The following is a 15,934-nucleotide window of genomic DNA, read 5'->3' on the forward strand; positions in this document are numbered from 1 at the left end:
ATAGTCATAGTTCATTACAAATTTGTAAAATATTTCATTTTCAAAATATTATGGGCCAGATTTTAAAAGCTCTACACTCGTAAATCGCCTTACACACGCCGGGCCTAAAGCCCTGGGACACATCTAAGTCTCGGGGCTTTACTAAAGGGGAGGTCTGGGGGAGGGGCGGGGCAGGGTCAGAGGCCTCTGACACAGTGGCCATTTACCGCTGTGTCGGAGGATCGCGTGCCGTCGGGCTGCTGGTGCGCGCAACCTGCGCCTACCTCTAGGCAGGCGCAGAAGGTATGATAAAAATTTGGGGGGGGATTAAAGTAGGGCTGGGGGGGGGGGGAAAGGTTAGGGGAAGGGGTGGGAAGCTTAGGTTAGGGGAAATGGAAGTTCCCTCACAGGCCGCTCTGATTTCGGAGCGGCCTGTGAGGGAACTTTCATACGCATGTTATAAAATTGGGCGTACATGTGTGCGCGCCGGGTATCGGGCGCACATGTACGCCCGCGCGCAGGTCTTAAAATCTACCCCTATGATTTTGGTTTAGCTAATGAACAAACCCAAGGAATAAAAACATATTTGCTTCCCAGATGGTGTCCCATCAAACAAGGGCCTGAGGCAAGTGCCCTTCTATCATACCTTTGCTACAGCCCTAGTTTGCTGCATTTCTATCGTCTGCTATTTATAATAGTAAATGACTCAAATTTTGTACAGGTTTCAGACAGTGCTGCAAGAAAGCAAATGTCATACAGGGCAGGAAGTCAAGCTGCAGCTTAACCCTCCAAACTTCCTTCAGGCTGCAGAATGTTTATGGGCCACCGAAGATCTGTGGCATCGGTTCTCTGAGAAAAATGCAGTACAAATCAGTGGAAAGTAGACGGAAGGAATCTGGTCATGGACAGGGGCATTGCTAGGCCAGGACAACCAAGTTTCTTGCCACAGGCCTTTCACTTGGGGAGGGAGAACCCACATGGGGGGACAGTCAGAGACATTACAAGCCCCAGAACACTGATTGGATCCCTTGGGTCAGTAGGACCCTGCATTTTAAAGGAGGGAGGGTCCCATAATTCCCACCTACTTTGGGCCCTGTGCAAGCATAAGATCTCTGCTGGTCATAGTGACGCGCTCAGCCTTCAGATGAACATTGGTGCATGTTTATTTTCATTTCCAAATAAATGAGAGTGCCTATGTTAAATACCAGCTGCTCTCTTGATCATAACCATTTCAGAACTTTACATTAATCCAGCTTGGATTAGGTTAACTAGAAAGTGATTTGTTACATCTAGAAGAGGAACATCTTTAGTAATAATAATGCAGTCTTTCTTCCTGAACTCTAGACATGTGCTGCACCCTGTTCCAGAAAGTTCACCTATGGGGGGTTAAACAGCTAGTACGGTTTTGTGCCTTTCTGCTAAAACTGAGAAGAATGTTAGTATTAGTTATGATGATGATAATTTGTGGGATTGCTGCTACTTGTTCATTAAAGGCTTACCTGAAGCCACCAGCTCATTTCACATAGACAACCAAACAGCTGGACATTGGTAATGCCTTCGATGTCCACTGACTGGTGCCAGATTTAAACCAGTAGCCTAGAACTGTAAGGTTATGGGTCTCTCTGCCAAGCCACTGCACCATCCAATTTCCTATTAAATGTATCTTCTAGTCGCAGAGGTCTTGACATTACTGTGTGCAGAGATTTTAAGAAACCTTTATAATGCTGTCTCCCTTTCACCGAACTGGACAGCAGATTTATTTTTCTTTCTGAGTATTTTTCACAGTGTTGGTCATTCTGATGTATAAATCTAGCAACTGTAACTTTACCAAATCCTTGAGAGTTTGTGTCACTTTTCTTTCTGAAGAGGGAGAGAAGGGGTCATCATCCACAGTGAAACAATTAAGTTATTCTTCCACAAGCACATTTAAATTGTCCTCTCTCTGTTGCTTGCTTATCTGTTCTTTAAAACTTGGATCCTTTGCAGGTTCTGAACCTAGCAACTAATGAGAATATTTCAAATTAGAATGCAACTCTTAATTACACTGATTTTGTCACTTAGCAACTAAAACATTAGACACAAATACTATGGTTACAATCTAAACAGAACTTCAACCATCAGCAAAGAAGATATAACAGGAACAAGATAAATATTTTGATGTTATAGCTGTTAAATAAAAATATAGTGTTACATACCTTTTCTATTTTTATTATTGCACTGAATTTTATTTTTAATTTTTATAGGTTTTTTCCTAATATTAAATTAGCTTTCCGTTATTCCTTCAACTAAAACTAAACAAAGAAAACTAGCACTTACTAAAATGATATGCTTACAGTTCTGTTTAATGTTCAGCCATGAAGGAAATAAAATTGCATTTGTGAAATATTTAGAAGAAAACAGTGGCTTGGTCTAAATGGACTCCTGTAAGAAAAGTAGTGCTTTACCTGCAAAAATAGCCCTGCAGAAAACTGCATAACCAATAGGAATGTGAATCGTTTTTTGACGATTTAAAAAAATCGTCAGATATTTTTTAAATTGTCAAAAATCATTAGAGTCGCGATACAATAGAAATTCCCCTGATTTATCGTGAAAAATCATAAATCGGGGGAGGGGGAAAACCGGCACACCAAAACAACCCCTAAACCCACCCCGACCCTTTAAAACAAATCCCTTACCCTCCCCCACCCTCCTGAACCCCCCCAAAATGTTTTAAATTACCTGGTGATCCAGTGGGGGGGTCCCGGCGCGATCTCCTGCTCTCGGGCCATCGGCGCCATTTTGGCTGCCACTAATAAAAATGGCGCCGATGGCACGATAAAAAAAAACCCCTACCGACCCTTTAAACTGACCCCCTTAGCCTCCCCCACCCTCCTGACCCCCCCCCAAAAAAAACCTTTTAAAATTACCTGGTGGTCCAGTGGGGGCGTGGGGAGCGATCTCCCACTCTCGGGCCATCGGCTGCCACAAATAAAAATGGCGCCGATGGCCCTTTGCCCTTACCATGTGACAGGGTATCCGTGCCATTGGCCGGCCCCTGTCACATGGTAGGAGCACTGGATGGCCGGCGCCATGTTTAAAGATGTCACATGGTAAGGGCAAAGGGCCATTGGTGCCATTTTTATTAACGCAGCCGATGGCCCGAGAGCGGGAGATCGCTCCCCGCGCCCCCACTGGACCACCAGGTAATTTTAAAACCTTTTTTGGGGGTTCGGGAGGGTGGGGAGGGTTTTTTGATTATCGGATCGGGCACAGCCGATAATCAAAAATCCAATCGGGCCGGGCGATAAAAATTTTAAGATTTGGATCGGAACCGATCAGATTCCGGTTCCAGTTCACAACTCTAATAACCAATATGCACCCCAAATTACATACATTCGCGCTGTATGCACATACTTTTACATTATTAGCCAGAGGAGGAGTCTGGGTGGGATAGGGACAATTTTCAAATAACTCCATGCAGCTGCATACACACGCATATCTGGCTGCAAAGAAATCTGCAGTAGTACTGTATTACCCTCACATATGTCTCCTCCCTAACTTGCGTGTATGTATGCTTACACGCGAAGACATAGAATGCAGGGAACGCATATTCTTTTCCTACCAGTTTGAAAAAGATATACTATATATTTTACATGTGAAAAAAAATAGGACTTGCTCAAGTATATTTTAAAACATGCATGCATAATTGAAATTACCAGTTTGCCAATTCCTCCATCAATTCGCCCAATCCTCCTCTAGGTCATCGAGACCCTCCTGGTTTTTCAGCTTGAACACTCCCCAATTCACCCAAACCTCCCACCTAGCCAACAGTATAACGTAAATAAGTCTGATATCAATTTTACAAGATAATTAACAGGTATCAGGAATAGTATGAGCCAACTAGCATTTTCCCAGTATTATCATTCTGAAAAGCACCTCAACTGAGAAAAAAAATACAGAGGTACCACTGAAAAAGTGCCAGCGTATTTTTCTCATACATATTGTTGAGTAGCAAAGTAAGGGGGTCATTTATCAAAGGCTTATCGCATGCAAAAAGGGCCTTTTCGCATGAGATATCATGCAAATTAGGGGGAGGGGAGGAGGCGGGGAGGGTTGGAGTCGGCGGTGTCTTCGCTGTGGCGCCACCTTTCACAGTGGCGCTATTTGGTACGAAAGCCGGCAGCCGGTGCACTGCCATGGTGCAAAGGCTGCGGGCTTTTGCAGGCCCGCCCCCCCGTTTTCGCAGGATTCATCATTCTGCAAAGTGAATCCTGCAAAGTGAATCCTGGCCTAAGTGTGCTTTCCATTGCATGTTTATCCCATCTGTGGCTTATAGCAAATTTTACAATCCATGTCCTGTTTACAGGTATGAAAGACAGCCAGCCCAGTGTATCATGACCGATTGTTTAATAAATATTGCTATGTACACACCTTAAAGGCAGCATTCGCTTGTTTATTGTATTCATCTACACCTCAAAGTTGACGGACCCTTTCTAAGTCTCAATGCAGCATATCTGTTTTGCTTTCATTTTATTTAATGTGCCTGCTCATCTTTCCACATTTTTTGTGCTGTTTACAGGTATACCATCATCACATAACACTGTTGTTTTAGTTGTGTGCAAAGGAAACGGAACTTGATGTGTATATTGTACTCATGATACACTGGGCTGGCTGTCTTTCAGAGAGTACATGCATAGAGGTCCTCCTCTATGGAAGCCCACAGTGGTGCTAGAGCCTGGTACGGGCCAAAGCGGAAGTTAATGCAGAATCCAGAACAGTCATTCAGAGGAATCTAGTAATGTTAGGCATATTAAAATAAAGTGATTTATTGTTGCTTTTAGTGGGAACAACAATTTTGTCTTGCACTGCAACTGATTTAGAAATTATAAGTGTAACATTGCATATTCTGAAGGAAGGCATTGCACTGTTATATGAACTGTTTCTCTTCTCAATCATTTTGAAGCTTTTAGATGTCAGGTTTCCCAGTCAGTTATAAAGAAATCTAATTTTATAATAGAGATACAATGCCAGCATGAGAATGCCTTTGAACTTATTACAAGTAATTTTTCATGCATCCTCACTTCTTCTACTGACATTTCTATCATCCATTCTTCATCCTCACTTTAATTTTCTTTTCTTTTCTTTTCTTTGCTTTATGTTATGTTGCATAATTTTGACATTGTTATTTTTGTACAAACAGCTTTTGAAATCGTGTCATGCAGTGTCTCACTCACAAGGTAGGACTGGTGCTATAATAAGCCAGCTACTCTTTTAGTATACTTTTCTAGAGACTAGATCATAACCATTGCAAAACTTTGTTCCTACCATATAGATTAAGATGACAATTGTAGCAATGCTGCATTTTTGAATGTTATTTATAAAAATTCAAAAATGTGATATTATATTAGCCGTATTTAGGCTTTAGTTTCTTAGAACAGCAGATAGACCTAAGTAGGCCCATAGAGTATTCTTCCCATTTGCTTGCTGAATACCTTTTTTTTTTTTTTAAGTGCTGTATAAGGCTTTAAATAAAAATGTTATATTAGTGCACTAATTATGATAGCATGAAGTCTCTTCAAAATTGGTTGTTTTATCTTATCAGCAACCTGGTGCTAATATTTATAAATTCTAAATTGCCTCCAATATTGTGATTGATGAAAGAAGTTGTTTTAGATGACATTAAGAGGAAGCAAATATTATGGCTATGCAAAGTCTACACCGGCAACCAAAATGTTCACCTTTTGTTGCCTTATAGCCTGGAAATAAAATACATTAAACAGTGCTTGTTTCATGTACCACACACACACACACCCTACCTCTCAGCTGCCAAATGAAAAATATATTATAGAATTCCTCAGTAAATGAAGTAGAAATAAAAACATGGAATAGCTTGGTTGCCCCTTGTACTTCTGTAGCAATCCTAAAGCTCTGGAGAAACTAATTGCCTTCAAAAGCACATACCTAGTGAATTGGCCTCATCTGGGTGCAACTGTACTGATTTACATGATGACAGGATACATTCAGCAGGTCCTGTTGGTTTTGTCTGCTAGGTAGTGCATTTCAAAGCAAAGATCCAACCATGAGTTAAAATAAGATGATTATTAAGAAGTAGAAGGTGGTATGACACCAAGACCTTGCCTAAGACCATCCCTCCAAACTGGATGACCAAGCAAAAAGGAGACAGATCAGGGAAGCAACCAAGAGGCCAGTGGCAAGTTTGAAAGCTCTATAGGCTTCCATGGCCAAGACTGTTCAAGGCATGCATGTGACAAAAGTATCCCAATCACTCCACAAATCTGCCCTGTATGGTAGGGTGGCAAGAAGGAAGCAATTACTCCTGAAAGCCCATTTTGATGTGGCAAAATTTTGTGGTCTGACAAAAGTAAATTAAAACTTGTTGGCCTGAATGCAAAATATTATTCTTTACACAACAAAAAAGGTATATCACCCAGAGATCACCATCTCTACTATGTTGGTGGCATCAAAATGTTATAGGGATGTTTCTCATGGGTAGGGGTTGGGCACTTGTCAGCATATAATAGGGATGTGAATCGTTTTTTGACGATTTAAAATATCGTCCGATATATTTTAAATCGTCAAAAATCGTTAGGGCCACGATACAATACCAATTCCCCCGATTTATCGTCAAAAAATCGTAAATCGGGGGAAGGGGGAGGGCAGGAAAACCGGCATACTAAAACCCCCTAAAACCCACACCCGACCCTTTAAATTAAATCCCCCACCCTCCCGAACCCCCCCCCCCAAATACCTTAAATTACCCTGGGGTCCAGCGGCGGTCCATAGCTAAATCGGGGGAAGGGGGAGGGAAGGAAAACCGGCACACTAAATCCCCCTAAAACCCACCCCCGACCCTTTAAATTAAATCCCCCCCAAATGCCTTAAAGTACCCTGTGGTCCAGCGGCGGTCCGAAACGGGCCGAAAACCGGCACACTAAATCCCCCCCCCCCCGAACCCCCCCAAATGCCTTAAAGTACCCTGGTGTCCAGCGGCGGTCCGAAACGGGCTCCTGCTGTTGAAGCGTGTTGTCTTCAGCCGGCGCCATTTTGCAAAATGGCCACCGCAAAATGGCGGCGGCCATAGACCAACACGATTCGACTGCAGGAGGTCGCTTCCGGACCCCCGCTGGACTTTTGGCAAGTCTTGTGGGGGTCAGGAGGCCCCCCCAAGCTGGCCAAAAGTCTCTGGGGGTCCAGCGGGCGTCCGGGAGCGATCTCCTGCCGCGAATCGTTTTCCGTACGGAAAATGGCGCCGGCAGGAGATCGACTGCAGGAGGTCGTTCAGCGGAGGTCCGGAACCCTCGCTGAACGACCTCCTGCAGTCGATCTCCTGCCGGCGCCATTTTCCGTACGGAAAACGATTCGCGGCAGGAGATCGCTCCCGGACGCCCGCTGGACCCCCAGAGACTTTTGGCCAGCTTGGGGGGGCCTCCTGACCCCCACAAGACTTGCCAAAAGTCCAGCGGGGGTCCGGAAGCGACCTCCTGCGGTCGAATCGTGTTGGTCTATGGCCGCCGCCATTTTGCGGCGGCCATTTTGCAAAATGGCGCCGGCTGAAGACAACACGCTTCAACAGCAGGAGCCTGTTTTGGACCACCGCTGGACACCAGGGTACTTTAAGGCATTTCGGGGGGTTCGGGGGGGGATTTAATTTAAAGGGTCGGGGGTGGGTTTTAGGGGGATTTAGTGTGCCGGTTTTCGGCCCGTTTCGGACCGCCGCTGGACCCCAGGGTACTTTAAGGCATTTGGGGGGGGATTTAATTTAAAGGGTCGGGAGTGGGTTTTAGGGGGATTTAGTGTGCCGGTTTTCCTGCCCTCCCCTTTCCCCTGATTTAGCTATGGACCGCCGCTGGACCCCAGGGTAATTTAAGGCATTTGGGGGGGGGGTTCGGGAGGGTGGGGGATTTAATTTAAAGGGTCGTGGGTGGGTTTTAGGGGGTTTTAGTGTGCCGGTTCACGATTTTAACGATTTTCACGATATTCTAAACACCCAAACGGCAACGATACGATTCCCTCCCCCTCCCAGCCGAAATCGATCGTTAAGACGATCGAGGACACGATTCACATCTCTAGCATATAAGGGACAATGAGTGTAGAGACGTACTTAAAGAAAACCTGCCGCCCTCTTTATGAAACATGAAGCTGGGATGGAAGTTCACCTTTCAGTTTCCAGAACTTTGACTGGCCCCTACTGGGCATGCCCAGCATGGCACTAACCCTGCAGCCAGCAGAGGTCCCCCTTCAGTCTTCTTTTTTCCACGCAGGAGTAGCCACGCGGTTAAGGAGCTCTGCAGTGATTCCTGACAGGAATTTTCCTCACGGAATTACTAAAAATTAATTTACCCCACAGGGGTCCCTCCTTCAACATTTTCAAGCCGTGGTACTCCGGTAGGTTTTTTACGCATTTTACGTCGATTACCATCGAGTTTGGCCCTCGCGACCTACTGGCTGTCGACCGTACTGCAGCTCAATTTTTTCATGGCCATGGCATCGGGGTTCTGCCAGTGCCCGGTCTGTGTAATGTGTCTCGGATGTGAGCACAATGTCCTAACCTGCACCAAATGTGCACTTATGACACCAAAAGGTCGCAAGGCTAAAATGGAAAAGATGGAACTTCTCTTCCATGCTCAAACCCCGATGCCATCCATTGCATTGACGTCATCAGAACTGGCACCGTCAACTTCACGCCAGCATCGACCTCCGGCTGGTGACCGTCCGGCATAGATGACTTCTCGGCCTTACACACCCTCTAGTCCCCCTCAGGACCGAGGGGATCGTAGAGATAAACATCGCCACCGGCATCGAAAGTCTCGGACTTTCGATGCCGGTGGCATGAGAGAGTCGATGTCGAGAGAGCGAAATCATCGACCTCGCCATCATCCGAGCTGCCGTCAAAGAAGCCCCATCCAGAAAAGGCACCGACCTTTTCGGCAACCAGGTCACCAAGGCAACCCTCACTCGACAGGGTATCGGGAGCCGCGACTCCGTCTTTAACGGTGGTCTCTCCGGCTATGCCTCTGCCTCCTTCTTCTGTTCTGGAGCTGGGGCTGCTTGCTCCAGGTCTCTGAGAAGAACTGGACCGGATAGTTCAGGAGGCCATCGACTCCAGGTGCCTCCGGCACCGACACCGGTACCGATTGCAGAACCGACCACTCACCCGATTCCAGCAGCGTTCGCACCACTGCTCTCGAGGATGGAAGCACTTATGGCCGCTTTTCCACCGATGGACCCCAGGACACAGATGGCTCCGGTGCCCTCCCCGCTTGTTTTGTCATCGGGAGGAGAAACACCGTTCCGCATCCCTCCATCGGGAGTTCTACCGATGCCTCAGCCGTCGATACCAATACGATCGTCAGTGCCACCGATCCACCCATCAGTGCCGACGCATCCATCGGCACTACCGCGCCATCCATCGATGCCCTCGATGCCTGCACCGGTGCCTTTGATGCCTTCATCAGTGCCTCCAGTTATTCCTTTGAGTCCTTCGGAGCCTCGACCAGGACCTTCGGGGATCCCACAACCCCATCCTCTCTAGTCCCTAGAGGAGCAGGTGCTGATCCCTACGACACCTGGACTGATGATTCTTCACCAGACACCGATGATTTGCCTTCACCACCTTCACCTACTGAAAGCAGAAGGTGTTCTCCTCCAGAGGACCTTTCCTTCTTAAATTTTGTGAAGGAGATGTCTGAATTTGTTCCCTTCCAATTGCAGACTGAACAAGATGACAGGCATCAAATGATGGAGCTGTTACAATTCCTGGATGCTCCCAAGGAAATAACCTCCATCCCTATCCACCAGGTTCTGTTGGATCTCCTCAAAATGAACTGGGAACATCCTGGCTCTGTTACTCCAGTCCACAGGAAAGCTGACACCACTTATCTCGTTCAGTCAGCTCCAGGCTTTCGCAAACCTCAATTGGATCACCAATCTGTGGTTGTCGAATCTGCCCAGAAAAGAGCAAGGAGATCAAAACATCACACTTCCTTTCCCCCAGGCAAGGAACAGAAATTTCTAGATGCCATTGGTCGCCGTGTCTTCCAGGGATCAATGCTCATCTCCAGAATTGCCTCTTATCAGCTCTATATGACCCAATATAATAGGGTCTTATTTAAGCAGATACAAGACTTAGACTCCCCTGCCTCAGCAATTTCAAGAACAACTCCAAATCCTAGTAAACAAGGGTTTTGAGGCAGGCAAGCATGAGATCAGATCATCTTATGATATCTTTGACGCTGCTACCAGGGTATCTGCAGCTGCTATCTAAGCAAGACGATGGGCCTGGCTCAAGTCTTCCGACCTTCGCCCTGAAGTTCAGGACAGATTGTCTGCCCTGCCCTGTGTAGGAGACAATCTGTTTGGCGAGCAGATTCAACAGACGGTGGTGGAACTCAAGGACCATCATGAGACCCTGAGACAGCTCTCTCTGATGCCTTCTGAGTACTCTTCAAAACCTGCCACCAACTAGAAACCGTTCTACGAGACCGTTTCAAAAAGCCCAGTCTTGTCAGACACAAAACAAAAACCGCAAGCAGCTCCTCAGCCGGGCCCTGCTTCCGGTTTTTGACTCCTGCATAGAGAGCAGCAGCCAGCTTCCATTGCCCCACATACCAGTGGGAGGTCGATTGTGCCATTTCAACAACAGGTGGCACCCAATCACCTCAGACCAGTGGGTCCTAGCGATAATTGCTATTCCACCGGACTCCCCACCTCTACCAATGTGGAGAACATCCGATCACTCCATCCTTCAAAATGGTAACCTTGGGCTCTCTTCTTCTTCTTCTACAAAGAGGAGACTGGCTCTGCTCTCTAGACCTCCAGGACGCATACACTCATATCGAGATAATTCCATCTCGTCACAAATACCTGAGGTTTCTAGTAGGCCTCAAGCACTATCAGTACCGAGTGCTTCCATTCAGCCTCGCGTCTGCACCACGAGTCTTCACAAAATGCCTCATCGTAGTTGCAGCCTTCCTCAGGACTCAAGGTGTCCATGTCTACCCCTATCTAGATGATTGGTTAATCAGGGCTCCCATTCAGCAAGCTGCTCTGTCATCCCTACATCTTACCTTACACACTCTAAATTTCGCTCGGATTTCTTGTCAACTATGACAAATCCTACTTAGTCACATCTCAAACCTTATTGTTCATTGGCGCAGACTTGGACACCTTGCAGGCAAAGGCTTTTCTGCCTCGACAGCAAGCTCTCACTCTCATGTCTCTTGCACACCAGCTGCAGTCTGAGCACTCCATGACTGCACACCACTTTCTCATCCTCCTGGGACACATGGCGTCTTCAGTTCAGGTCAACCCAATGGCCCGCTTGGCCATGAGAGTCATGCAGTGGACTCTAAGGTCACAATGGACTCAATTCATTCAGCCCGTCAACCATTGTCCACGTAACCGACTCACTCCATCAGTCTCTTGCCTGATGGAGAAATCAGGTTAGTCTCCTCCAGGGCTTGCCCTTCCAGGCTCCAGACCCTCAAATAGCTCTCACCACCGATGCTTCCAACCTCGGCTGGGGAGCCCACGTTGCCGATCTGCAGACACAAGGATCTTGGTCTCCAGAGGAAGCCAAACATCAAACAAATTTCCTGGAGCTTCGAGCAATCAGATATGCTCTCAGGGTATTTCAGGATCACCTCTCCAACCAAGTCATCCTGACCCAGACAGACAACCAGGTGGCCATGTGGTACATCAACAAACAGGGAGGGACGGGCTCCTACCTTCTGTGTCAGGAAGCTGCGCAGATATGGGCGGATGCCCTCTCCCACTCGATGTACCTCAGGGCCACCTACTTGCCGGGAGTGGACAATGTGTTGGCAGACAAGCTAAATCACACCTTTCAACCGCACGAGTGGTCTCTCAACCCCTCAGTAGCGAACTCAATCTTACACCAATGGGGTCTTCCTCAAATAGACCTCTTTGCGTCACCTCAAAATCGCAAAGTAGACAACTTCTGCTCTCTCACTCGCAGCCAACACTATCAGCCAAGAGACGCGTTCTCCCTATCATGGGCAACCGATCTCCTATATGCATTCCCTCCCCTTCCACTTCTCTCGAAGACTCTTGTGAAGTTACGTCAGGACAAGGGAACCATGATCCTGATAGCACCCCACTGGCTGTGCCAAGTGTGGTTTCCAATACTTCAGGATCTCTCCATTTGCAGGCACATTCCCTTGGGAAAGGACCCACTTCTAATCACTCAAAATGACGGGTGTGTACGCCGCCCCAATCTTCAAGTCTTGTCCCTGACGACATGGATGTTGAAAGGTTAATCCTTCAACCACTTAACCTTTCTGAGCCAGTTTCCCGTGTCCTGATTGCTTCACGGAAGCCTTCAACGAGGAAATTGTATTCTTACAAATGGACCAGGTTCACGTCATGGTGCTCTTCTCAATCCCTTGACCCCTTTACCTGTCCAATCACGAAGTTTCTGGACTATCTCTGACATTTGTCAGAGTCAGGTCTAAAAACTTCCTCCATCAGAATGCATGTCAGTGCGGTAGCCACCTTCCATAAAGGTGTCGGGGATGTTCCCATATCAGTACAACCCCTGGTAACACGTTTTTTGAAAGGCTTGCTTCACCTCAAGCCTCCTCTGCGTCCTCCGGCCTCTTCTTGGGACCTCAACCTAGTTTTGGGTCGGCTCATGAAACCACCATTCGAGCCTCTTCAATCCTGTGACCTTCGATGTCTCACATGGAAATTAATTTTCCTTTTGGCAATCACTTCCGCTCGCAGAGTTAGTGAATTACAGGCGCTAGTTACCTACCCGCCTTACACTAAACTTCTGCAGGACCGGGCAGTACTCCGCACTCACCCTAAATTCTTACCTAAGGTAGTTTCAGAGTTTCATCTCAATCAATCCATTATACTACCCACCTTTTTTCCCAGGCCCCATTCCAATCCAGGAGAGCAGGCTCTGCATACCCTTGACTGCAAACGGGCTCTAGCGTTCTACCTAGACCGTACAGTTGCCCACAGGAAAAGCACTCAATTGTTTGTCTCTTTCCATCCTATCAAATTGGGGCAGCCTATGGGTAAGCAGACTCTCTCCTCCTGGTTGGCGGATTGCATATCCTTTTGCTATCAGCAAGCGGGCATTCCACTTCAAGACCGTGTTAAAGCACACTCTGTGAGGGCCAGGGCGACTTCAGTAGCACACCTATGCTCGGCTGCCACCTGGAGTTCTCTCCATACCTTTACAGCCCATTATTGCTTAGACAAAGCCGGAAGACAAGATTCCATCTTTGGCCAGTCTGTTTTGCGCAACCTATTTACAACGTGACGTACCAACACCCTTCCGTCTACCCGGTGGGGTTCAGGATGCCCTCAGCCAAATTTCATCCCAGGCCTAATGCCTTGCATGCCTGAGTACATTTGGTGCAAACTCGGACATCCTCAGCTCGGTACTCACCCATATGTGAGGACTACCATCCTGCTTGTCCTGTGAGAAAGCAAATGTTGCTTACCTGTAACAGGTGTTCTCATAGGACAGCAGGATGTTAGTCCTCACGAAACCCACCCGCCGCCCCGCGGTGTTGGATTCGTAACTTTATTTTCGGCACTACCTGTAGCTTTTTAACAAGACTGAAGGGGGACCCCTGCTGGCTGCTGGGTTAGTGCCATGCTGGGAATGCCCAGTAGGGGCCAGTCAAAGTTCTGGAAACTTTGACAGAAGTGTTCCGTGATTGGGCTCCATCCTGTGATGTCACCCATATGTGAGGACTAACATCCTGCTGTCCTGTGAGAACACCTGTTACAGGTAAGCAACATTTGCTATATGCTTTGTCCCCCAGTAAAACATTTTTGACCCTGAAAGGTGTGAGGTATGGTGTGTTGATTAAAGGAATAAAAAATGCCCTCATATAAATGCATGCAAATTTGATGCACTGACACAAAAAAAATGTGAAAAATGTTCAACAAGGTGTAGACTTTTGATAGCCACTGTACACTATTTCCCAGATGTACTAAAATGAGAGACTTCATTGGAACACAGAAATATTGTCCAGAAAGTATGTATATATTTGTGTGTGTGTATGTTTAGAAAGATACCTATACAGTAGATATATATACACACACACACACTTACATCACTAAGAAGCAAAAAGCATGCAAAAATTGCAAAATCCTTAAACTTGAATTTTGTAGTTACTAGCCACAGAGTTAAAAGATTATGCACTGCTATGAGCTGCTGTAATGTTTAAGTTCTCCACAAAATTCCTTGGGTGATCTGTGCTATCTGCACATCTAAAGATCCATTCTTGTAATTTAGTCCTCTGCTTGAAAGTGGGGGGAGGAGTGGGCTGGCTATCAACCACATCAGAAATGTGCATCATTTTTATGAATAACAATTTTGTCTTAGACTCAGTATGTCTAAACCTCCTGTCTTCACTTAGGGGCTGATTCACTAAGTTTTGCCCCTGCTAGATTGTTTGTGCCTAGTGTGCATGTTAGCACTTCAGTTAAACAAACCACCAAATCTGTTTATTTCTCCTAGCACTGAAGCTATCCTGTATCTGAAAACTTAATCCCAGATTTCTTATCCACTGGCATTCAATTCAGAAATATTTGAGGTGAAATTGATACACTGAGTGCTTGATGCAAACACTTTTTACAGGGCTGTTAGGAAACCTGGCAGTAGAGCCATATTTAGCAGAACAGCCTGACTTGACCAAATTGGGATTTTCTGGCAGACAAGGCCTGAATATCTGACCCCTTGTATTCCATTGAAAAACTCTGAATTAACATCTTATCTAGTTACAAGGTTTTGTACCAATACGATAGAAGTAAATTATGATACATGTTTTTCTTTCATTTTTATATGCCATTTCATTTTCAACAATAGAATAGGAGACTAAATTCAAGTTAATTGTGGTACACCTTCCCATAAATATTGAACACAATTTATTTAATGTCATACCACTTTATTGTACATTTCTTCTTAGATTTTACAGTTTCATGTCCTTAGAAATTAAAACAGTGAGGGTCAATTTGTCTAAATATATATTGTATCTCCCAGTGTTTCCAACTGTCAGTAGATTTACTAACAAATTATAAAAAAAAAAAAAAAGACATCCAAAAAATAATTTCATGGCAGTAAAAATATCATGAAATAAGGCTTGTATTTTTCCAGAGCCATGGGCTCAGGCTCTGGGAGACTGCTCTAATCGAGAGTTAGGGACTATGTAGTAGGGCATAAAGAGTTGAATATCAAAACGGCAATTTTAAAATGTTGTCCTTAAAAAACAAAAGTTAAGTTGTCAGTAAAATCATGGTGGACTAGCAGTAAAAATAAATAAAAAGATTTCATGAGTTGGCAACCCCGATACCTCCAGATGTTTTGAAACACAAAATGTTATTCTATGATTAGTACTGTATTGTACTAATCATAGGGGTATGCACAGGTATTTCATTTCATTGGTGGGAGAGGTGGATCATCTTGTTTTGTTTTAAAATGTTTTTGTTTCATTTCACTTTTAATGTGTGCAATTTTACAATAAAAATGCACTAAAATATTTTAGCAAGCACTATTGGAAATATATTCGAAAACTAAACCTATCCACCTGATTTAAAAACAGTAACCCTGCCCCCACCCCATCCCCCTTAACTTACCCACGATGCTAGGGTATCCCCTTGGGACAAGACTCCTGCCTCACTGGTGATGTATTTCAAAATGGCACCAGCTATTCTAAGGCCCTTGCCATTTTGAAATATGGACCATACACCAAAATATCATGGGCCTCGGGTCAGTGGGCACCATTTTGAAATATTGCACTGGCGAAGCAGGAGTGACTGGGTATTCCTACTGCCCCCAGGAGAGACCCGTGATGAGTAATTTAAGGAACAGTACAGAGGGGTGGGAGAAAGCCTGGGGGACTGTTTGTAAACATGGACAGGTTTTTAAAAATGGCATGAAATGAAACAAAAGAACGACATATCATTTGTTTTT

At 45.6% G+C, this 15,934-nt stretch overlaps 1 protein-coding gene across 2 annotated transcripts in view; it reads left to right on the forward strand.

Annotated features, from left to right (window-relative positions):
* PLCB4 (phospholipase C beta 4) overlaps positions 1–15,934 on the forward strand; it is an 855,807-nt gene that overhangs the window by 827,802 nt on the left and 12,071 nt on the right. For both annotated transcript variants that reach the window (XM_029593509.1, XM_029593508.1), the window contains one exon: positions 5,159–5,195. In XM_029593509.1, the coding sequence (XP_029449369.1) occupies positions 5,159–5,195 (37 nt within the window). The remainder of the gene's footprint in view (positions 1–5,158; positions 5,196–15,934) is intronic.

This window comes from Rhinatrema bivittatum, chromosome 3 (genome assembly GCF_901001135.1).
Source record: "Rhinatrema bivittatum chromosome 3, aRhiBiv1.1, whole genome shotgun sequence".
Taxonomy (NCBI): domain Eukaryota; kingdom Metazoa; phylum Chordata; class Amphibia; order Gymnophiona; family Rhinatrematidae; genus Rhinatrema; species Rhinatrema bivittatum.